At 37.2% G+C, this 25754-nt stretch overlaps 2 protein-coding genes across 2 annotated transcripts; one reads left to right on the top strand and one right to left on the bottom strand.

Annotated features, from left to right (window-relative positions):
• The first annotated feature begins 244 nt into the window (after positions 1–244).
• On the top strand, positions 245–14332 carry LOC123761551 (protein SREK1IP1-like). Its single transcript, XM_045747567.2, has 4 exons — positions 245–366; positions 1156–1323; positions 12757–12879; positions 14316–14332. The coding sequence occupies exons 1-4, from the start codon at positions 303–305 to the stop codon at positions 14330–14332; spliced, it is 372 nt and encodes a 123-aa protein (XP_045603523.2). The 5' UTR covers positions 245–302.
• Positions 14333–22358: 8026 nt separating this feature from the next.
• On the bottom strand, positions 22359–24475 carry LOC123761550 (uncharacterized). Its single transcript, XM_045747566.2, has 3 exons — positions 24317–24475; positions 23964–24057; positions 22359–22695 (listed from the first exon to the last, which is right to left on the bottom strand). The coding sequence occupies exons 1-3, from the start codon at positions 24439–24441 to the stop codon at positions 22573–22575; spliced, it is 342 nt and encodes a 113-aa protein (XP_045603522.2). The 5' UTR covers positions 24442–24475; the 3' UTR covers positions 22359–22572.
• Positions 24476–25754: the final 1279 nt, after the last annotated feature.

Here is a 25754-nt window from a genome sequence, read left to right on the forward strand (position 1 = left end):
ATCTTAAGCTACTTCGGTACTTCTGCACTTTTGCAGATGTACCCAATGCTATATGAGGGAGGGATGCTGTCTGTTTCAGAAGCTTATGGTTATCCCATTTTATATTCTGTAATCATAAAGTTAATCTCTTTTTTTATAATTGAAGCCATATCTCTTGAACACTGTGTTCAAATTAACACAAAAAATATTTTAGTTATGTTTGTAAATATTTTGTTATATTGCAGGTCTCTAAGCTACAAGGTGGTGGTAATCAAGTTGCCGTCATCTATTTTAAGGTCGGCAATAGAAATACCACATAGGGCATGCTACCAGGAACTGGTTTGTCAAGCAAAAATGTTAATAATCTCACCGAATTGTTTTATCTTGGTAATTATTATTATTATTATTTTGCATAAGCTAACAATAAAAATCATAAACACCTGCATGTTCCTTTGTGTTGGCAATAATGAAAAGCCTTTACATAGTACAGTAGTTTAGTTCATATATTATGCATCCCATATCCATGTTGTTAGCGGTAGTGGAAATGGTTGCAGATGCACATAATTAATTGGCTCCGGGACTGAACCAAGTAATTCATTTTAGCTAAGCAAGTTTCAATCTTGATGACCTAATTACATAATTCCATGCACATCACCACATTGACAATGGGCTCGAGACCGACCATGAGTACAGATTTTAAATTAAGCAACTGACATGTGTGGAGAGCTAGTGTCACAATTGATATGTTTATCTTGCACACTGCCTCCATCCAGTGGACAGCGGTGGATAGGTTACAATCACTTAGTTACTAAATACAGTTAGCAAACTGGTGATATTTGACAAAGATTTCTGGCAGCAGATCATTTTGAATGAAATATTTACTCATATCTTGAACATTTGTTATAGAATTATCCGAATTCACATATCTTTTTTCACTCCATCACATAGTGGAGGAGGGTGTGCAAATAATTTTGACACACTTTACTTTGCATCAGGTCTATATCAGCAGATAATGAGACTTCCTTTACATATGAGTACCAAAATTCCCATAATGACATAGTTCCTCATTGCTGTCAAATTTCACATTACAGTGTTTCTTTCAATTAAAGTTTTTTGGAGCACATATTTTGTAATGATGATACCATATAAATTTTACGCATGTTTCTTTATTTTCAGCATACATGCAGGACAATGGATCAAGTGTCAACAAGATACCAACAAATAATATAGATGCCCAAGAAGATATCAACATCAGTGAGGCAAAAGAAAAGAATGGGGAGCAAGAGCTTAAGTTAAAGAAAATGAAGAAAAAACGAAGACTGTCTGAAGATTCAACTATTAAAGGTAATCAAAACTCATTCTTCGTTTTTTAAATTCAAAGCAAAACTTGTATATATTTTAGACAAGTTTTTAGGTTCCACAATTACATTACTGATTTGTTGTATAAAGTAGTTGTATTTTATACAGCAGATGAGTCACAATAATGTTGCTGAAGAATGTTGTCCTAACCACACACAAAAAGATGAAAATACAAAGACGTTTCGGTCCGTTCTGGACCACTATTAATTCAATTGTTAGTTGTATTATACTTGACTGCTGATATAGTTTATTTCATGTATTCCAGTTCACAGTAATATTAAAATTAACATCAGAGCCTGACGGCTCAGTGGACAGTGCTCTGGGTTTGTAATCCTAAGTGTCAAGGTTCGATCCCTATTAGATGCTAAAACAAATGGGCAGTTTCTTTTGCCCTGATGCACCTATTCACCTAACAGTAAATAGGTACTTGGGAGTTAGACAGCTGATATGGGCTGCTTACTGGGAATGTGAGTGTTAAAATTAGGATTAAGGACTTGCCCAAAAAGCTATGCATGCTAGTGTCTGTTCAAGAATGTAAGAACTCTTATATATATATATATATATATATATATATATATATATATATATATATATATATATATATATATATATATATATATATATATATATATATATATATATATATATATATATATATGTCGTACCTAGTAGCCAGAACGCACTTGTCAGCCTACTATGCAAGGCCAAATTTGCCTAATAAGCCAAGTTTTCCTGAATTAATATATTTTCTCTAATTGTTTTCTTATGAAAAGATAAAGCTACCCATTTCATTATGTATGAGGTCAATTATTTGTTATTGTAGTTAAAATTAACGTAGATATATGACCGAACCTAACCAACCCTACCTAACCTAACCTAACCTATCTTTATAGGTTAGGTTAGGTTAGGTAGCCGAAAAAGTTAGGTTAGGTTAGGTAGGTTAGGTCGTCGAAAAACAATTAATTCATGAAAACTTGGCTTATTGGGCAAATCGGGCCTTGCATAGTAGGCTGAGAAGTGCGTTCTGGCTACTAGGTACGACATATATATATATATATATATATATATATATATATATATATATGTCGTACCTAGTAGCCAGAACTCACTTCTCAGCCTACTATTCAAGGCCCGATTTGCCTAATAAGCCAAGTTTTCCTGAATTAATATATTTACTATAATTTTTTTCTTATGAAATGATAAAGCAACCCTTTTCTCTATGTATGAGGTCAATTTTTTTTTATTGGAGTTAAAATTAACGTAGATATATGACCGAACCTAACCAACCCTACCTAACCTAACCTAACCTATATTTATAGGTAAGGTTAGGTTAGGTAGCCAAAAAATGCTAGGTTAGGTTAGGTTAGGTAGGTTAGGTAGACGAAAAAACATTAATTCATGAAAACTTGGCTTATTAGGCAAATCGGGCCTTGAATAGTAGGCTGAGAAGTGCGTTCTGGCTATTAGGTACGACATATATATATATATATATATATATATATATATATATATATATATATATATATATATATATATATATATATATATATATATATATATATATGCAACAATGATCACAAAAACACTGATCCAAGTATGCAGAATAACCACATATGAAAAATAGAAAATGCTTAACGCGTTTTCGGCTAATTCGCCTTCATCAGAGCAAAGTAGAATGATTCTACTTTGCTCTGATGAAGGCGAATTAGCCGAAAACGCGTTAAGCATTTTCTATTTTTCATATGTGGTTATTCTGCATATATATATATATATATATATATATATATATATATATATATATATATATATATATATATATATATATATATATATATATATATATATATATGCAAACAAGCCTGAATGGTCCCCAGGACTATATACAACTGAAAACTCACACCCCAGAAGTGACTCGAACCCATACTCCCACAACTGGTATGTACAGGGACGCCTTAATCCGCTTGACCATCACGACCGGACATAAGGAAGTGATAGCCGAGGCTATATGAACCACTTCCCCGCCGGCACTCGGATGGTAATCTTGGGCATAGCATTTTATCAAATCACCTCATTCTTTGGGGCACACGTGAGGAACACAAATGCAAACAAGCCTGAATGGTCCCCAGGACTATATACAACTGAAAACTCACACCCCAGAAGTGACTCGAACCCATACTCCCACAACTGGTATGTACAGGGACACCTTAATCCGCTTGACCATCACGACCGGACATAAGGAAGTGATAGCCGAGGCTATATGAACCACTTCCCCGCCGGCACTCGGATGGTAATCTTGGGCATAGCATTTTATCAAATCACCTCAAGTCAAGCGGATTAAGGCGTCCCTGTACATACCAGTTGTGGGAGTATGGGTTCGAGTCACTTCTGGGGTGTGAGTTTTCAGTTGTATATAGTCCTGGGGACCATTCAGGCTTGTTTGCATTTGTGTTCCTCACGTGTGCCCCAAAGAATGAGGTGATTTGATAAAATGCTATGCCCAAGATTACCATCCGAGTGCCGGCGGGGAAGTGGTTCATATAGCCTCGGCTATCACTTCCTTATGTCCGGTCGTGATGGTCAAGCGGATTAAGGCGTCCCTGTACATACCAGTTGTGGGAGTATGGGTTCGAGTCACTTCTGGGGTGTGAGATTTCAGTTGTATATAGTCCTGGGGACCATTCAGGCTTGTTTGCATTTGTGTTCCTCACGTGTGCCCCAAAGAATGAGGTGATTTGATAAAATGCTATGCCCAAGATTACCATCCGAGTGCCGGCGGGGAAGTGGTTCATATAGCCTCGGCTATCACTTCCTTATGTCCGGTCGTGATGGTCAAGCGGATTAAGGCGTCCCTGTACATACCAGTTGTGGGAGTATGGGTTCGAGTCACTTCTGGGGTGTGAGTTTTCAGTTGTATATAGTCCTGGGGACCATTCAGGCTTGTTTGCATTTGTGTTCCTCACGTGTGCCCCAAAGAATGAGGTGATTTGATAAAATGCTATGCCCAAGATTACCATCCGAGTGCCGGCGGGGAAGTGGTTCATATAGCCTCGGCTATCACTTCCTTATGTCCGGTCGTGATGGTCAAGCGGATTAAGGCGTCCCTGTACATACCAGTTGTGGGAGTATGGGTTCGAGTCACTTCTGGGGTGTGAGTTTTCAGTTGTATATAGTCCTGGGGACCATTCAGGCTTGTTTGCATTTGTGTTCCTCACGTGTGCCCCAAAGAATGAGGTGATTTGATAAAATGCTATGCCCAAGATTACCATCCGAGTGCCGGCGGGGAAGTGGTTCATATAGCCTCGGCTATCACTTCCTTATGTCCGGTCGTGATGGTCAAGCGGATTAAGGCGTCCCTGTACATACCAGTTGTGGGAGTATGGGTTCGAGTCACTTCTGGGGTGTGAGTTTTCAGTTGTATATAGTCCTGGGGACCATTCAGGCTTGTTTGCATTTGTGTTCCTCACGTGTGCCCCAAAGAATGAGGTGATTTGATAAAATGCTATGCCCAAGATTACCATCCGAGTGCCGGCGGGGAAGTGGTTCATATAGCCTCGGCTATCACTTCCTTATGTCCGGTCGTGATGGTCAAGCGGATTAAGGCGTCCCTGTACATACCAGTTGTGGGAGTATGGGTTCGAGTCACTTCTGGGGTGTGAGTTTTCAGTTGTATATAGTCCTGGGGACCATTCAGGCTTGTTTGCATTTGTGTTCCTCACGTGTGCCCCAAAGAATGAGGTGATTTGATAAAATGCTATGCCCAAGATTACCATCCGAGTGCCGGCGGGGAAGTGGTTCATATAGCCTCGGCTATCACTTCCTTATGTCCGGTCGTGATGGTCAAGCGGATTAACGCGTCCCTGTACATACCAGTTGTGGGAGTATGGGTTCGAGTCACTTCTGGGGTGTGAGTTTTCAGTTGTATATAGTCCTGGTGACCATTCAGGCTTGTTTGCATTTGTGTTCCTCACGTGTGCCCCAAAGAATGAGGTGATTTGATAAAATGCTATGCCCAAGATTACCATCCGAGTGCCGGCGGGGAAGTGGTTCATATAGCCTCGGCTATCACTTCCTTATGTCCGGTCGTGATGGTCAAGCGGATTAAGGCGTCCCTGTACATACCAGTTGTGGGAGTATGGGTTCGAGTCACTTCTGGGGTGTGAGTTTTCAGTTGTATATAGTCCTGGGGACCATTCAGGCTTGTTTGCATTTGTGTTCCTCACGTGTGCCCCAAAGAATGAGGTGATTTGATAAAATGCTATGCCCAAGATTACCATCCGAGTTCCGGCGGGGAAGTGGTTCATATAGCCTCGGCTATCACTTCCTTATGTCCGGTCGTGATGGTCAAGCGGATTAAGGCGTCCCTGTACATACCAGTTGTGGGAGTATGGGTTCGAGTCACTTCTGGGGTGTGAGTTTTCAGTTGTATATAGTCCTGGGGACCATTCAGGCTTGTTTGCATTTGTGTTCCTCACGTGTGCCCCAAAGAATGAGGCGATTTGATAAAATGCTATGCCCAAGATTACCATCCGAGTGCCGGCGGGGAAGTGGTTCATATAGCCTCGGCTATCACTTCCTTATGTCCGGTCGTGATGGTCAAGCGGATTAAGGCGTCCCTGTACATACCAGTTGTGGGAGTATGGGTTCGAGTCACTTCTGGGGTGTGAGTTTTCAGTTGTATATAGTCCTGGGGACCATTCAGGCTTGTTTGCATTTGTGTTCCTCACGTGTGCCCCAAAGAATGAGGTGATTTGATAAAATGCTATGCCCAAGATTACCATCCGAGTGCCGGCGGGGAAGTGGTTCATATAGCCTCGGCAATCACTTCCTTATGTCCGGTCGTGATGGTCAAGCGGATTAAGGCGTCCCTGTACATACCAGTTGTGGGAGTATGGGTTCGAGTCACTTCTGGGGTGTGAGTTTTCAGTTGTATATAGTCCTGGGGACCATTCAGGCTTGTTTGCATTTGTATTCCTCACGTGTGCCCCAAAGAATGAGGTGATTTGATAAAATGCTATGCCCAAGATTACCATCCGAGTGCCGGCGGGGAAGTGGTTCATATAGCCTCGGCTATCACTTCCTTATGTCCGGTCGTGATGGTCAAGCGGATTAAGGCGTCCCTGTACATACCAGTTGTGGGAGTATGGGTTCGAGTCACTTTTGGGGTGTGAGTTTTCAGTTGTATATAGTCCTGGGGACCATTCAGGCTTGTTTGCATTTGTGTTCCTCACGTGTGCCCCAAAGAATGAGGTGATTTGATAAAATGCTATGCCCAAGATTACCATCCGAGTGCCGGCGGGGAAGTGGTTCATATAGCCTCGGCTATCACTTCCTTATGTCCGGTCGTGATGGTCAAGCGGATTAAGGCGTCCCTGTACATACCAGTTGTGGGAGTATGGGTTCGAGTCACTTCTTGGGTGTGAGTTTTCAGTTGTATATAGTCCTGGGGACCATTCAGGCTTGTTTACATTTGTGTTCCTCACGTGTGCCCCAAAGAATGAGGTGATTTGATAAAATGCTATGCCCAAGATTACCATCCGAGTGCCGGCGGGGAAGTGGTTCATATAGCCTCGGCTATCACTTCCTTATGTCCGGTCGTGATGGTCAAGCGGATTAAGGCGTCCCTGTACATACCAGTTGTGGGAGTATGGGTTCGAGTCACTTCTGGGGTGTGAGTTTTCAGTTGTATATAGTCCTGGGGACCATTCAGGCTTGTTTGCATTTGTGTTCCTCACGTGTGCCCCAAAGAATGAGGTGATTTGATAAAATGCTATGCCCAAGATTACCATCCGAGTGCCGGCGGGGAAGTGGTTCATATAGCCTCGGCTATCACTTCCTTATGTCCGGTCGTGATGGTCAAGCGGATTAAGGCGTCCCTGTACATACCAGTTGTGGGAGTATGGGTTCGAGTCACTTCTGGGGTGTGAGTTTTCAGTTGTATATAGTCCTGGGGACCATTCAGGCTTGTTTGCATTTGTGTTCCTCACGTGTGCCCCAAAGAATGAGGTGATTTGATAAAATGCTATGCCCAAGATTACCATCCGAGTGCCGGCGGGGAAGTGGTTCATATAGCCTCGGCTATCACTTCCTTATGTCCGGTCGTGATGGTCAAGCGGATTAAGGCGTCCCTGTACATTCCAGTTGTGGGAGTATGGGTTCGAGTCACTTCTGGGGTGTGAGTTTTCAGTTGTATATAGTCCTGGGGACCATTCAGGCTTGTTTGCATTTGTGTTCCTCACGTGTGCCCCAAAGAATGAGGTGATTTGATAAAATGCTATGCCCAAGATTACCATCCGAGTGCCGGCGGGGAAGTGGTTCATATAGCCTCGGCTATCACTTCCTTATGTCCGGTCGTGATGGTCAAGCGGATTAAGGCGTCCCTGTACATACCAGTTGTGGGAGTATGGGTTCGAGTCACTTCTGGGGTGTGAGTTTTCAGTTATATATATATATATATATATATATATATATATATATATATATATATATATATATATATATATATATATATGCATACACATATATATATGTCGTACCTAGTAGCCAGAACTCACTTCTTGCCCTACTATGCAATCCCCGATTTGCCTAATAGGCCGAGTGATTTACTTTATTTTCAATAAATTGTTTCCAATTAGTTTATTTGAATTATTATTATTATTATATTATATTAGGAACATAAATTAATGACTTAGTTGTGTGAGTATAGGTTACGTTTAGATAGGTTAGGTAAGGTTGGTTAGGTTCGGTCATATATCTACGTTAGTTTTAACTCAAATTTCAACAAATTCACTTATAAATAATGAAATGGAATGATTTATCATTTCATAAGAAAAAATGAGAAAAATACATAAATTCAGGAAAACTTGGCTTATTAGGCAAATCGGGCCTTGCATAGTAGGCCGAGTATGACGTTCTGGCTACTAGGTACAACATATATATATATATATATATATATATATATATATATATATATATATATATATATATATATATATATATATATATATATATATATATATATATATATATATATATATATATGTCGTACCTAGTAGCCAGAACGCACTTCTCAGCCTACTATGCAAGGCCCGATTTGCCTAATAAGCCAAGTTTTCATGAAATAATTGTTTTTCGACTACCTAACCTACCTAACCTAACCTAACCTAACTTTTTCGGCTACCTAACCTAACCTAACCTATAAAGAAAGGTTAGGTTAGGTTAGGTAGGGTTGGTTAGGTTCAGTCATATATCTACATTAATTTTAACTCCAATAAAAAAAAATTGACCTCATACATAATGAAATGGATAGCTTTATCATTTCATAAGAAAAAAATTTGAGAAAATATATTAATTCAGTAAAACTAGGCTTATTAGGCAAATCGGGCCTTGCATAGTAGGCTGAGAAGTGAGTTCTGGCTACTAGGTACGACATATATATATATATATATATATATATATATATATATATATATATATGTCGTACCTAGTAGCCAGAACGCACTTATCAGCCTACTATGCAAGGCCCAATTTGCCTAATAAGCCAAGTTTTCATGAATTAATATATTTTCTCTAATTTTTTTCTTATGAAATGATAAAGCTACCCATTTCATTATGTATGAGGTCAATTTTTTTTTAATGGAGTTAAAATTAACTTAGATATATGACCGAACCTAACCAACCCTACCTAACCTAACCTAACCTATCTTCATAGGTTAGGTTCGGTTAGGTAGCAGAAAAAGTTAGGTTAGGTTAGGTTAGGTAGGTTAGGTAGTCGAAAAAACATTAATTCATGAAAACTTGGCTTATTAGGCAAATCGGGCCTTGCATAGTAGGCTGATAAGTGCGTTCTGGCTATTAGGTACGACATATATATATATATATATATATATATATATATATATATATATATATATATATATATATATATATGTCGTACCTAGTAGCCAGAACGCACTTCTCGGCCTACTATGCAAGGCCCGATTTGCCTAATAGGCCAAGTTTTCATGAATTAATGTTTTTTTGACAACCTAACCTACCTAACCTAACCTAACCTAACTTTTTCGGCTACCTAACCTAACCTAACCTATAAAGATAGGTTAGGTTAGGTTAGGGAGGGTTGCTCCTGGGAGTATGGGTTCGAGTCACTTCTGGGGTGTGAGTTTTCAGTTGCATATTGTCCTGGGGACAATTCAGGCTTGTTCGCATTTGTGTTCCTCACGTGTGCCCCAAAGAATGAGGTGATTTGGTAAAATGCTATGCCCAAGATTACTGTCCGAGTGCCGGCGGTGGGGTGGTTCAAATAGCCTCGGCTATCACCTCATTTTGTCCGGTCGTGATGGTCAAGTGGATTAAGGCGTCTTGTACATACCAGTTGCGTGGCATCTGGGAGTATGGGTTCGAGTCACTTCTGGGGTGTGAGTTTTCAGTTGCATATTGTCCTGCGGACCATTCAGGCTTGTTCGCATTTGTGTTCCTCACGTGTGCCCCAAAGAATGAGGTGATTTGGTAAAATGCTATGCCCAAGATTACTATCCGAGTGCCGGCGGTGGGGTGGTTCAAATAGCCTCGGCTATCACCTCATTTTGTCCGGTCGTGATGGTCAAGTGGATTAAGGCGTCTTGTACATACCAGTTGCGTGGCATCTGGGAGTATGGGTTCGAGTCACTTCTGGGGTGTGAGTTTTCAGTTGCATATTGTCCTGGGGACCATTCAGGCTTGTTCGCATTTGTGTTCCTCACGTGTGCCCCAAAGAATGAGGTGATTTGGTAAAATGCTATGCCCAAGATTACTATCCGAGTGCCGGCGGTGGGGTGGTTCAAATAGCCTCGGCTATCACCTCATTTTGTCTGGTCATGATGGTCAAGTGGATTAAGGCGTCTTGTACATACCAGTTGCGTGGCATCTGGGAGTATGGGTTCGAGTCACTTCTGGGGTGTGAGTTTTCAGTTGCATATTGTCCTGGGGACCATTCAGGCTTGTTCGCATATATATATATATATATATATATATATATATATATATATATATATATATATATATATATATATATATATATATATATATATATATATATAATTGGAATTGGGGGAAGGAAGAAGGAATTGGGGGACAAATTGATCCAGCGCTACAAAAGACCAGAGAGCAAAAAGTTTCTTGTTCCAGCGCCTCAGTGTTGCGATTCAGAGGGGAAATGCCTGTTGCATCTTGGGCACTAGTCCAACTTCAGAGGAATTCGAGGAAGTGTTTGACTTGCAACAATGATCGAACCCGTCTGTGAGATTCATCAATGTTTCCCATTGTTGTGTTTTTCAAGCGATCTATATATACATATATATATATATATATATATATATATATATATATATATATATATATATATATATATATATATATATATATATATATATATATATATATATATATATATATATTATATATATATATATATATATATATATATATATATATATATATATATATATATATATTTCATTTATTTATTTATTTATTTATATACAAGAAGGTATATTGGGTTTGTGAGAATACATAGCATAGTATTTACAATTTTGTAAAGCCACTAGTATGCACAGCGTTTCAGGCAGGTCCTTTATCTAATAGATAATTTTAATTAGGTAAATTCTAGCAGAATTAATAAAATAACAAATACATTGCAAGAAAAAAAATGAGATGAGAGAGAATAGTAGGTATATTAAAGCACATTGGTATATTAAAGCTCTGATTGATTACACTGACAGCTTGATTGGTAATTTAAACAAGATTAATAGACACCATACAGCAGATTGACAGCACATATAAGAAGAGTGCAATGATAACAATGGTAAAGATGTTCGGATCGGGTACATAAAAATTTGAGATTGGGTAGCAATAGATACAGTGCAATTTTAAAGCAAAAGGTAAAAAACTATGAAGATGAAATTAGATACTTTTTTGTATTGTTTATGAATGACGCAAAAGTTGGACAGCTTTTAAATTCAATAGGGAGTGAGTTCCATGGACTGGGTCCGTTTGTTTATATATATATATATATATATATATATATATATATATATATATATATATATATATATATATATATATATATATATATATATATATATAATATATATACATATATATATATATATATATATATATATATATATATATATATATATATATATATATATATATATATATATATATATATATATATATAAATAAAAGAAAATATATATAAAAAGAATCCAACCTGAAGTTCATGCCTTCTTTACCCAACAAAGTCTCATCCGTTTATCAAAGAATTTTTAAATATATTTTCATATATTGATTTATTGGGGTTCTATTACATGGCCAGGAAGAATTTCAGATCCGGATTAACATTAAGAAATATTTTTTTTGTACATTTATGAAGAACAATTTCTTTAGTATTTTACCATCCATGTATTTAAAAGCAATTCTGAAGTTAGAAAGTGTAGCATAGGCTCCTCGCACAACATTCTTTATGTGGTCCTCAGGTGATACTTTTCTATCTAGAACCATCCCTAGATCTCATTTTTTTATCATAATTTTTTAAGGATTTCTCACATAATTTATAGGTTGTGTGGGGTCTATGTTCTTCTATTCCACATTCCATAACATGACATTTATTCACATTAAATTCCATTTGCCAAGTGGTGCTCCATACACCTATTTTGTCCAGGTCATCTTGAAGGGCATGCCAATCATCTAAGTTTCTTGTTCTTCCTATTATCTTAGCATCATCAGCAAACATGTTCATATAATTCTGTATTTCATCTGGTAGATTGTTTATGTAGACAATGAACATCCTCGGTGCAAGATCTGAGCCCTGTGGTACTCCACTTGTAACATTTCTCCAGTTTGATACATTGCCTCTGATTACTTCCCTCATTTTCCTATAAGTCAGAAAAGTTTTCATCCATGTTAGAAGCTTACCTGTCACTCCTCCAATATTTTCCAGTTTCCGGAACAACCTCTTTATGTGTAACTCTATCAAAAGCGTTTTTTAGGTCCAGATAGATGCAGTCAACCCAACCATCTCTTTCCTGTAAAATCTCTGTTGCTCGATCATAGAAACTGAGTAAATTCGATACACCGGATCTTCTAGATCAAAAACCATACTGTCTGTCTGATATTATATCATTTCTCTCCAGGTGTTCTACCCATTTAGTTTTTGTTATTTTTTCCAATATTTTGACTATTACACTTGTCAATGATACAGGTCTATAATTGAGTGGGTCGTCTCTGCTGTCACTTTTGTAGAGTTGAAGTATTGTGTTTGTGTGTAGCATGTGCATTAATTCAAGTAGAGTGGCTGTGTGTTATCTGTAGCTGCAGCTGTAGAGAAACACAATTTTTGTTTAATGAGGATATATATTTTATTCAGGTTTTCCTTATTTTCAGTTCACATTCAGGAAAATCAAAATAGGAAGATCAGGGAAGCAAAAGACAAGAAAGTAGAGCAAGAGGATAAGTCCTTGAAAAAAATGAAGAAACACCAACTTTCTCAAGATACAACTGTGACAGGTAATCAAAACTTATTCTTCGATTTCTAAGCAAAACTTGTACTCACCTAGTTGTGTTTGCAGGGGTTGAGGATTGGCTCTATGGTCCCGTGTTTCAACTGTCAATCAACTGGTGTATATATTCTTGGGCCATTCCTCCAGTTTGTCCAGTTTTAGTTATAAATTTTAAAGATTTAAAAATTGTAAAGTAATATAAACTTAATGGTAATTTAAGTAATGAAAACTTATGGGAACTTAAAGTAAAAATGAACTAGAATAATTAATAACAATGGATGACCAATAAAAGTCAAAAAGCAATTATGAAATCTATAAAACGAATAGCTTACTTACTATAATATAATAAGTACACTATAGTTTAATATTAAAGTTACACTAAAACACTAAAACAAAATGAGGTAGATTAAATTGAGATACACTCAGGTATACTGGATGATAAAATTTAACTAGAGGACACAGGCAAAGCCAGTGTACTATGGAACAAGGAAGTAAAAAAAGAACAAAAAGAGACAATAATATAGAAGACCCATTTTTTTTTTAAAGTTAAAACCTTTTGGAAGGAAAGGCACAGCTAAAGTACACATTGGTAGTTAAATGAGGTTATAATTTGAACTCTGGTTATTCAGCAGCTATCCCACAGTCATTCAGGAGAATTGAGGTGAGCTTCAGTTGTTATAAAATAGGTTTTTCCAGTGTCAGTCCCCCTAGCTATAATTGTATTGTCTCCCACAAAACAATGTTTAATTACAGGGGAATTTTTCCAGAAACCCCGCAGTTTAAATAAGAGATTTTGTCTGAACCTGGTCAGACATTTATTCACATAAACATTTGATTTACTAGAGACTGCAGATTTGAAAAGGTCTGACTTGCGGAAGCAGCTATCTAGTTTAACTCAAATTCTCCTGTTATTTATACCCTCCTGTTGATTTGATACCCACTCTATAAGCTGATTTGATGTCACTAGTTTTGATTGAATATTTTGATCATATCTTGGATATTTTGATCTTTGGGGAATATATTTCAATATATGGATCATACCTTGGATCATTTGGTCTTGGGGGAAAGACCATCATGCATTCATTCATTAATTCATGATGGTCTTGGGAGAAGTTTGTGAATGAATGAATGGAGGTTTTGGGGAGGCTTAAAGTGTGCTTTTTGGACCTAGCGAGTCTTTGGTTCCTGTCCCATCTCAAGAATATCTGATCATATATTCAAAGCTCTTTTTGTTATTTGGCAGTCTACCAGCTATCAACTATTTGTTGTGATGTGTTTTGTTAATATATATTTTGTTTAGAATATACTGTATGGAAACCAGGGATACAAATATTGTATAGCTACAAATATATAAAAAAAAAATTAAATATAAAGTACTTGTTATATATTCTCAAATAATTATTATATAAGTGAGCAATGAATTGATGTGTGCTGTATTTGCAGAGCATCAAATCATGTAGATGGTAGGGCAAGTACCTTGAGGTGCTTCCGGGGCTTAGCGTCCCCGCGGCTCGGTCGTCGACCAGGCCTCCTGGTTGCTGGACTGATCAACCAGGCTGTTGGATGCGGCTGCTCGCAGCCTGATGTATGAGTCACAGCCTGGTTGATCAGGTATCTTTTGGAGGTGCTTATCCAGTTCTCTTGAACACTCTGAGGGGTTTGCCAGTCATGCCCCTTATGTGTAGCGGAAGCGTGTTGAACAGTCTCAGGCCTCTGATGTTGATGCTGGTACTCTCTCTCAGAGTACCTGTTGCACTTCTGCTTTTCAATGGAGGTATTCTGCACTTCCTGCCATGTCTTCTGGTCTCATGTGATGTTATTTCTGTGTGCAGGTTTGGGACCAGCCCCTCTAATATTTTCCACGTGTAAATTATTTTGTATCTCTCCCGCCTGCGCTCAAGGGAGTACAGATTTAGGCTCTTTAGTCGGTCCCAATAGTTTAGATGTTTTACTTTTTTTACTGAGTAATAATTTTTACTGATGGTTTACTGAGTGGATTCTAGCAGCAAAGGTTCTCTGCACGCTCTTCAGGTCAGCAATTTTTCCAGCTTTGAAAGGGGCTGTCATTGTGCAACAGTACTCCACTCTAGAGAGCACAAGCGTTTTGAAAAGTATCGTCATCGGTATAGGATCTCTAGTGTGAAAAGTTCTTGTTATCCAACCTGTCATTTTTCTTGCAGTTGTGACGGCTACTTTATTATGTTCTTTAAAGGTAAAGTCTTCAGACATGAGTACACCCAGATCCTTTACATTGCCTTTTCGTTCTATGTTATGATTTGCCCGAGTTTTTTACGTCGTTGCCGTTTTTATATTTTCATTTTGTCCATAGCGCATGAGCTGGAACTAATCTTCGTTAAACACCATATTATTTTCTGTAGCCCATAGAAAGACCTGATCTACATCTGATTGGAGGTTTGCTGTGTCCTCTATGTTGCCTACTCTCATGAAGATCCTAGTGTCATCTGCAAAGGATGATACAGTGCTATAGGTTGTGTTCTTGTCTATGTCCGATATGAGGATGAGAAAAAGTACTGGAGCAAACACAGTACCCTGGGGGACTGAGCTCTTCACGGTTGATGGGCTGGATTTTATTTTGTTGACTATTACACATTGTGTTCTGTTAGTCAGGAAATTGTAGATCCATCTGCCTATTTTTCCGGTAATTCATTTTGAACGCATTTTATGTGCAATAACACCATGGTCATTTATCAAAAGCTTTTGCGAAATCTTTGTAAATTACATCAGCATTTTATTTGTCTTCCATAGCATCTAATGCCATATCATAGTGGTCCAGCAACTGCGACAGGCAAGAGCGCCCTGTTCTGAAACCATGTTGTCCGGGGTTATGCAGATGCTGTGATTCCATGTATTTTGTGATCTTACTTCTTAGCACTCTCTCAAAAAATTTTATGATGTGCGATGTTAGTGCTATCGGTCTAATTTTTTGCCTCTGCCTTATTTCCTTCTTTATGAAGTGGTGCTATCTCTGCTGTTTTTAGTATATCAGGAATAACGCCAGTATCAAGGCTTTGTCTCCACAGAATGTGGAGGGGCCTGCGATAGTGGTTTTTTACAGTTCTTGATGAATATGGAGTTCCAAGAATCCGGGCCTGGTGCAGAGTGCATAGGCATACTGTTTATGGCTTCTTCAAAATCCAGTGGGGATAGGGTGACGTCTGATATATGATTTGATGTTGGTATCATATCCATGAAAACTCATTTTGGTTAGAAATCTTTAGTGCGTTTAATGGCTCGCAGAAAACAGTCGTATTGCTTCCTCAGTAGCTCGCTCATTTCTTTGTTGTCATCGGTGAAAGTTCCATCTCCCTTTCGCAGGGGCCCGATACTAGATGTGGTTTTTGATCTTGATTTTGCATAGGAGAAAAAATATTTCGGATTTCTCTCTCTTTCACTGATGGCCTTTTGCTCTCTTTGCCTCTCCTGGGTTTTGTATGATTCTTGTAGCTTGAGTTCAATTGTTTCTATTTCTCTACCTAACCTTCTTCGCCGTTCTTGAGATAGGGTGCGTCTCTCAAGTTGACAGCACTACCTCACAACAGATAGATGAAGGAAAGGGCGTTTGAGTCAGAATGCATCATTTCGCCTTCTCGCCATTCCCTGTGGCTGGGGGGATTGGTGCCCTGAAGCTACATCAACACCCTATACCCCCCCGAAGTGGCAAGGGGAGTTAGGGGACAATAATATTGCTCAACAAGTGGAAGAGGTAATTAAAAAAAGTCATACCAGAGCTTCATCTCTTGTATCAGGAATGGATGAGGGCCACTAGGGTAACAACACTGCAGACCAGGCATGACAGGGCGGATCTCATAGAAACCCATAAAATACTAAATTTGGAGGATGTCAATCCGGACAGTTTTTTCAAAAGGTCAGACGTAACACGAACGAGGAGCAACGGGTTCAAGCTCAAGAAACCACAATGTAGGACAGAAAACCAAAGATGCTTTCACCCATAGGGTTGTAAACCCGTGGAATCGCCTACCCGCACATGGCATAATTCTGCTTGGTATTAAAATGCTGTAGCGAGTAATCCTTATACTCGCTCCATTATCTCATTATCTTAATAGCATAACTAATTAGCACTAATTACAGAAGCTACAATCCTTTCCCCAATTTCAGGTAATACTCTTCTCAGCTTGTTGGAGGAGCTGAGGTGTAATCACCATATAAGCAAGCGATATGAGGAATGGAGGACAGTACAATTTCCACATTCAACAATGTAGCACTCGGCGTGTACAGTTCTAATCGACCCAAGACGCTACAGCTTAGACACAGAGCAGACAGCAGATTACGACCGCATCGAGCCGCCACGCTCTCGCTCCCCGAGTTCAGACACTCACAATTTGCCATTTGCCATTATCTTAATTATTGTACATGTGTTTGGGGTTCTACTACCCAAAATCATGCATGTCCCCTAATTATGTCATACAAATCTGCTATTAGAACTTTTACCTGAATAAACATTTAATATTCTTTATGTAAAGTAGTACTGTTAATTTAGTACTTGTGACGTGGATTGTTATGGCCCATATACAAGATCTTGCATTTAATTATAATTTACATTATGTGTAAATGTGGACTGGTGTGTGGCAGTCCGTCTAATTACCCAAAGCTTCTTAGTACAGTATACGTAAGTAATGAAACACTACGATATATTTACTCACTATATTGTTGGTGCTGAATGTAGAACATCATGAAAAAAAAATTATTTTTACTCTAAACTAACATAATTTTATAGCAAAATTGGAATCATCTAATTACCCAAAGCCACATTCTCTCTTTAGCGCATTTATTATGCACCCTATACCCATCTTGTGAGCCGAAGTGGAAAGAGATACAGAGGCTTATTTATTGTCATGTTCCTGCATGCCAATGTGAGAAGGAATCCACAACATTTTTATATTTACCCTCTTGCTAAGTATTCTTATATATCTATGTCTAGCTTCCAAGACAAGCACGTTATTACATGATTGCAAATTGTTTATTGCTCGTAGTGAAGAAAGGGAGTCAGAAATAATTAAGCTGTCTACTTCAGTGTTGTCAATAATTTCGAGTGCTACCAGGCTTAGAATGTAGACTTCCTGTGTTGAACTGCGAGTTAAGTCTCGTATAATTTCGTTATAAAATATGATTATTTCAGAGTAAAAATGTGTATTTCCATGTTTTACATTCAGTACCAACATTATAGTGAGTAAATATATCATATTTCTTCATTACTTACGTAATGCTAGGAAGCATCATCTCAAATGAAGTAGTTTCCTGAACCTACTGGGCCGTCATATCTACACTTGAAACTTTGTACGATGTCTGCCTCCACAACATCACTTTCTGATGCATTACATTTGTCAACTACTGATACTAAAAAAGTTTTCTGTATCGCATTTGGGCACTCATTTTTCATGTTTACCTATTTTTTTTGTGTGTGTTTTTTGAAGGAAAGCAAAGAAATTGCACATAACTACAACTACAATTTATTTAATTTGCATTTCTAAACTAAACAAAACTTTGAGGGTAATTAATAAAAATAAAAACTAATTTGAAAACAAATCTTTCTTGAGCAACATAGGGATGCAAAATTAACATGATGATGATTTGGGCAAAGAACATTTCCCAACCCAGGGGTAGAGAATACTTGTTATTTTCTCTTTGCTTTGCTACTTAAAGCTACTCAAATCAAAGGGAAGAGTGTTTCTTCCATTTCTTCGTTGTCAGTCTGTGACTCAATACTGACTACACTGTTGTCACTGTCGGTCTCGGAATCCTCGGAATCTTGACTGTCTGTTTGCAATTTGTTGTACTCTACTTCCCTGTCTTCAGAAAACCGGTTAGTTGCCTCAAATAGTTTAATTTGATATAATTTTTTCATATTTAGCAAGAGGGCCGTAAGTCCACTGGTTACATGCTGGAATGATGACTTCTTTATTGAGTATTTACCCTGTTCCTGTAAAACAAACACACATCATTATTTCAGGCATTTTTTTTAAATTAAATGTTTGTTTTCCTAACAAGTGTTTCATTTAAACTTTAACCAGTAAAAGTGATAATGAAAATATATTACAATTTGTGTCTACAAAATGCTTTTACTAATTTTACTTAGCTTAGACACAAACAACAATGATTAAGCCACCTGTTAAAATAATTACCAAGTAGCTATAATGCAATAACATTTATTTCAGTGGAGTAATTAAGTTAATATTGATACCTGATACTAACTTCAATTATTCAAGAGGGTGGAGCACTTTTGTTTTGTACATCATCTAGTCTTTGTGTTATCTCTTCAAGCTTTTTTCTGTAGAAATCCAAGTAACTTTTCATTTCCAGTTGAATGACATTTTGTTCTTCCATAGTCCTGTTGTACATATGCAGCTTTTCTGCAGCATTTCTCTTTTCTTGAAGAGTAACTTAAAATATTGAAAAATAAAATATAAAGTAAATTATTTAATAAGGAACATGAACAAATCTGTCATTGTAGGATGCATGTATTATGCAACAACAATGCAATCATATGTAATCATTTTTAAGGTATCTTGTTAATATTATTATCTTAAAAATATAAATTAGGCATGGACTTCCATTTGTCCATTACCATAATGAGTAAGTTTGAATTAACATGTTAGTAGCTAACAATATTTATCCTCATTGACAAGCTCAATATGCACAGAAAAATAACCAAATATACTTACCATTATCAGTTGGTTGTGGAGTGCCATTATACCATGGAAAGTTGCCCTCTTCAGCAATGTCCACACTAAGTTTTTCTGTATTGTCTTCATTGTAGACCGCTATCAGTTCCCTCAACTTTTTCTTGTCTGCTTCAATCTTTGCACGGTATCGTGATCTCATTTTGCTTGAAACTGAAAGAAACACTTTGTTACTAGTAAATAAGATTATAGTTGATAAATTTGTTTTGTATATACTTAGTAGTGAATACCTACACAAAAGTAGCAGAACACACTACATAAATATTTGCCAAGTACTTTTTTTTTTAACAAGCTTAGGTATACACAGCAATGTGCTGCTATCCTATTATGTATGAAAGACCACAGTGTAGATCAAAAACCTCACAGGACAGCCAGTCATACATGGAATCTGGAGAGAATATGAAATGTAAGGCTGATCTATTAGCCTCCACTAACAAAATCGGGGTACAGCACAAGAATATCTTCCAATATTCCCGAGTGTATGAAGTAATAACAAAACTCAAAGTACATCATACCATTTGTTCTGAAGTCATTGATAACAGGGCAATCACATATATAGTGATAGACAGTATGGCCTAGCTTTTGTTCACATAGTTTACAACTGGAATGATTTCCATTGGCAGATTCATTACCTGCAGGCACCTGCCATAGATATTGATATCTCAACTGAATTTTGACAATTACCTATAATTACATAGGACAACACCTAAGTGAGATGGTATCCATACAAATCTACCTGAGAGATAAACGACATTAGATGTGTTTAGATAAAAAAAAGTCATTGTTTTCTTGAAGTATTTTACAAACACTAAAAGATTTCTGTTTGTTTTATCAGTCCCTAACTTATACATAAGCTTTAACATACCTGCTACACTGGATATGTGGGATTTCTTGGTTCTAATTGAGTCACATGCTAACTCTATCCCCTTTTGAACATCATTTTGACAAACTGATCTGTTGAGAATAGAGGATACTGTTTACTATAATGTTTACTAAATTCAAACATGTAAAGACCCTGATTAATTAAAAAAAAATTAACTTAAATTTTTAGGCAATGGTCACAATGGCATTTTATGATGGCTGACAATTACTGTACAAGAACTAAACAATTAAAATAATAAAGAAATGTTTTGGCAATTTTATGATTTATGGTACTGCATTGATTTTACAGTACAATAACCTTGTTAAAATATATAAGAGTATTTCAAAACAGTGTTTCTTACTATATATTTTACAAGCAAACCTTTTATTTAAACTCTGGACTAAGTTGGTTAACTCTGCAATCCAGATGAGAAGTTGTTTTTCATCAAGAGATAAGTCAGCTAACTCCTTTCTTATTAACTCTGCAGCTTCTTTTGCCTATCAACAGGAGGAAAAACTGCCCTGTTAGTATAATAAATGTTGCAATTTTTATTTAATATTTGATATTACAAAATAAAAATCCTTACGAGCCTAACTGCTGATGAAGGCTGTTTAATGGCAGTAAATGTTATTTTTATTTTTGAATGTTTTTTTTTCCTGTGCACTTATATTAGTGATTCATGATCATTGTTGCATATATTCAATGAATAAAGCAAAATACTTGCCTTACAAAATCTTGAAGCTAGAACACGAGCTAAACAGTCATGTTTACGTTGGTTCCAAAAAAATGAAGATTCACTAAGTTCTTCTTCACGCTCTGAAAAAAGGGACAAAAAATAACTCCTTTCAATGAATATGTAAAATGAAAATAATTCACTTTTATGCAGGCGATGAGTCACAATAACGTGGCTAAAATATGTAGACCAGACCACTCACTAGAAGGTGAAGGGACGACGACATTTCGGTCCGTCCTGGACCATTCTCAAGTCAATTGTGATGAGGAAGTAGAGACAGGCAATAAATAGGCTAGAGAGAGCTGAGGAGCAAAGTAAGGTGTATTTTAGGGGATAGTAATAATAATAAGAGCTGCAGAGGGCCTATTGGCCCATACGAGGCAGCTCCTATTATAACCACCAAATGAGAAGGAGATAGGAATAAGAAGACGATAGCAAGGGAGCGTAGGAGAAGACAATGAACAGAAAAAAGGGAGAAGAGAGAAAGAAAAGGAAAGAGAAAGAAAAGATAGATAAATGGAAGGGGTAGGCTTATGTTAGGTCACGTTTGTTAGAAAGATTACAGCATTTGAGTATATACTGTGAAAGGGAAGAGTCCACAGCAACAAAGCCAGGACTCAAGTTCATGTTAGGTACATTGTGTATTAGAGCCGATTCAACAAGACGGCGTCTGTGGAGAGTAGAGGCAGGAAAGATTATTTTGGAGGAAGACCAATCAATGGGATGATTATAATCCCTCACATGGCAGAAGGGAGCATTGTTAGTGTCTGCAGACTTGACACTTCTCTTGTGTTCTTTAAGTCTGTCATTCAGTGTACAGCCAGTTTCGCCAAAGTATTGTACAAAATGACCAGGAAATAGAGTAGACACCAGCAGCAGGAGGAGCATTTTTTTTTTTTTATTGAGGAGCACTGTGAACTAGATTGCTAAAAAGTGTGTTAGTTTGTTGGTGTGTTAGTTAGTTCTTATTCCTATCTCTTTCTCATTCAGTGGTTATAATAGCAGCTGCCTCGTATGGGCCAATAAGCCCTCTGCAGCTCTTATTATTATTACTATCCCCTAAAATACACCTTACTTTGCTCCTCAGCTCTCTCTAGCCTATTTATTGCCTTTCTCTACTTCCTCATCACAATTGACTTGAGAATGGTCCAGGACGGACTGAAACGTCGTCATCCCTTCACCTTCTAGTGTGTGGTCTGGTCAACATTCACTTTTATACTATCTATAATTTACTTGCTATATTAATCAAATCCAATTCATATACACAAAGTTGTAGGGTGACACCAGGTGTTGCTAGTTACTGAAGTCATCTTCATTACACATAATAAATATCACTAACAAGTTTTAATAGATTATACCTTCCTCATTGTAACAATGCACTATAAACTAACCGGCTTTCAACATGTTTTTGGTGGTACTGTTGTACCGCGACATATAGCTGAAAATTTGCTCGGTTTCTTCACCTGTGGTCAAACCACTTCCGTGCTGCCAGCGTCCTCCATACAAGACCTATAATTAAGATGTAACACACTGTAAAATAATTACAAGGAAAGAATATTAGTCGATTGCTCAAAAATTTAATTATGACTAAATACTTTATTCTGATTAATAGCTTTTTAACCCTAAAATAACGTTACATTTATACCCGTTATTTTGACAAATGATAATTATTTACCTGGCAATACCATGCATGTGCTTTTGCATGCAAAACACCTAGGAACGGCTTTGTCTCCAGTAGGGTGAATTTTTTATTTTTTTCTTTAATTTTCAGGGCCCATGGCCAGTACTGTACTGGCATATGATGTCCTGGCAGATGTACTTGGCACTTTTGAAGTAATTTATATGGAGATAGTGTGCATAGCCAAAAACCTCACCACGAGTCATATTGCACATTTTGAGAATTACACCATGCCGGCATGATGCAAGGCTTATGCCAGTCTGGTCCAGGGATTTGTGTGTATACGATTCGTTTCGCGCCGCTTTCCACAACGAGACACCACAATTTTGGCTGATCTGCAAATCAAATATATATGATACATATTATATATATATATATATATATATATATATATATATATATATATTATAATATATATATATATATATATATATATATATATATATATATATATATATATATATATATATATATATTATATATATATATATATATATATATATTATATAAATGCAGTATATATAAAATATATAATAAATAATGAAAAGAACCTAACCTGATGGGTTATATAAAAGTGATATAGACCAACAGAAATATAGCATCTTACTCAATATGGCTTCAGACCCCAAAAATCACCATTTATATGGTGCATGTAGCTCTTGACAAACGTTGAGTACTCTATGTTTTACTTGTTGACTTGCCTGTGGGTTAAAAAAAACCTAACTACTTGTTATAATATATAAATTAACTCTGTAAACTGTAAGACATCATGACTGTCTTTTCCCAATGGTGTAGTGGGTTAAGACACTCGCCTAGCGTTTCGCGAGCGCTTTGTCCTGGGTTTGTATCCTGGCCTTGGAAGATTTACTGGGCATCAACCCTTAACTATGGCCCCCCTCCCCTGTTTACCCAACAGTAAAATGGGTACCTGGTTGTTAATGGATTTGGTGGGGTCATATTCTGGGGAACATAGGATTAACGACTTGCTTGAAACACTATGCGTGCTAGTGGCTGTACAAGAATGTAAAAAGTCTTGTATATATAAATAAAAATATAAAATCTATGTACAGTTTACAAAGTCTGTACACATAATATTTACCTTTGTTTTTAAGCTCTCTATATGGTTAAGGTGATTAGTCACATCATTGTCAGCAGCAAAGACACTCTCTGAATAATATGATTCCCTCAATCCTCTGAAAGAAACAAAATGACAGTATTTACATAATTTACATTGATTTGTTTTCAATTTTGATGATTGTGTAAATATATATTACTTAATGTTGTAATACATGAATAATGCTATTATGTATTGCATGTAAGAATTTTTCATATATTGATATATTTACATAACGAATAATGTATTGTGATATATAAGTTGCCCTAATAGAAATGTATTAATTGTTGAAAAATAAAAATTTATCTTACAAAAGGAAAATTATTTAAGAACTGTACCTTCCAACTTTTTCATATCGGAATAACTTTTTGTTGCTATCAATATGTATGGCAAATGGGTTAGTATGACAAGCAGGGCACACGGTCTTATTGTAGCTTTGGACATTTGCAAGTTCATACTGCATAAATCTCCACTCCTGGAATGTTCTTTTAGCAGCTTCAAAGTTAATGAAACCATCCTGAAATATATACTGAATATAGAATTTGCATGGATTAGCCCCATATATTGGGGGAGTGGGTAGCACAAGTTATAGTGCAAGATTGAACAACTACGTTCCCAGCCTAGTACTGGGAACCTGGTTCCCAGCCTAATACTAGGAACCTTGTTCCCAGCGTAGTGCTGGGAACCTAGTTCCCAACACTAGGCCCAGATGTGGCTAAGCCATGCAAGTTGCATGAGTTAGCCATATATATTGGGGGAGTGGGTAGCACAAGTAACAGTGCAAGTTTGAAGAACTACGTAGGAAACTATAAGGATGAAATTAATGCAATTTAGTTTTACTTTTGAATAATGTTTTGAACAGCTGGACAGCTTTTAATTCAATAAAGAGTTTACCAATTAGGAGCAATAACCAATTACTTTATTTGCATAGAGAGTTTGCACAGATTTGCACAGTGTTTGTAGAAAGCCTATTGGTCCATATTTCTTGATGCTTCTATATTGGAGCGGAGTCTTGAGGTGGGTAGAATATAGTTGTGCATTAATTGGCTGTTGATTGCTGGTGTTGACTTCTTGATGTGTAGTGCCTCGCAAACGTCAAGCCGCCTGCTATCGCTGTATCTATCGATGATTTCTGTGTTGTTTACTAGGATTTCTCTGGTGATGGTTTGGTTGTGGGAAGAGATTATATGTTCCTTAATGGAGCCCTGTTGCTTATGCATCGTTAAACGCCTAGAAAGAGATGTTGTTGTCTTGCCTATATACTGGGTTTTTTGGAGCTTACAGTCCCCAAGAGGGCATTTGAAGGCATAGACGACGTTAGTCTCTTTTAAAGCGTTCTGTTTTGTGTCTGGAGAGTTTCTCATGAGTAGGCTGGCCGTTTTTCTGGTTTTATAGTAAATCGTCAGTTGTATCCTCTGATTTTTGTCTGTAGGGATAACGTTTCTATTAACAATATCTTTCAGGACCCTTTCCTCCGTTTTATGAGCTGTGGAAAAGAAGTTCCTGTAAAATAGTTTAATAGGGGGTATAGGTGTTGTGTTAGTTGTCTCTTCAGAGGATGCATGGCGTTTCACTTTCCTTCTTATGATGTCTTCGACGTCTTATGATGTCGAAGACATCATAAGACGTCGAAGTTGTGCATTAAAATTAATGCACAACTATATTCTACCCACCTCAAGACTCCGCTCCAATATACCCTGGAACCACAAACCGAAATTGTCTCTAGTTTCCGCTTGTTACAATTTGTAATAAAGTTGTTACATCTTGGCTTAACGT

This window comes from Procambarus clarkii, chromosome 24, assembly GCF_040958095.1.
Source record: "Procambarus clarkii isolate CNS0578487 chromosome 24, FALCON_Pclarkii_2.0, whole genome shotgun sequence".
NCBI lineage: Eukaryota > Metazoa > Arthropoda > Malacostraca > Decapoda > Cambaridae > Procambarus > Procambarus clarkii.

Excerpts from the sequence above, each read along its gene's own strand:
- LOC123761551 (XM_045747567.2), top strand. The coding sequence starts at position 303 with ATGCTACCAGGAACTGGTTTGTCAAGCAAAAATGTTAATAATCTCACC. Across the intron at positions 367-1,155 it reads CACCGAATTGTTTTATCTTG|CATACATGCAGGACAATGGA; the intron begins GTAATTATTATT and ends CTTTATTTTCAG. Across the intron at positions 1,324-12,756 it reads TGAAGATTCAACTATTAAAG|TTCACATTCAGGAAAATCAA; the intron begins GTAATCAAAACT and ends CCTTATTTTCAG.
- LOC123761550 (XM_045747566.2), bottom strand. The coding sequence starts at position 24,441 with ATGCAGTATGAACTTGCAAATGTCCAAAGCTACAATAAGACCGTGTGC. Across the intron at positions 24,058-24,316 it reads CGATATGAAAAAGTTGGAAG|AGGATTGAGGGAATCATATT; the intron begins GTACAGTTCTTA and ends TGTTTCTTTCAG. Across the intron at positions 22,696-23,963 it reads TAGAGAGCTTAAAAACAAAG|GTCTTGTATGGAGGACGCTG; the intron begins GTAAATATTATG and ends TCTTAATTATAG.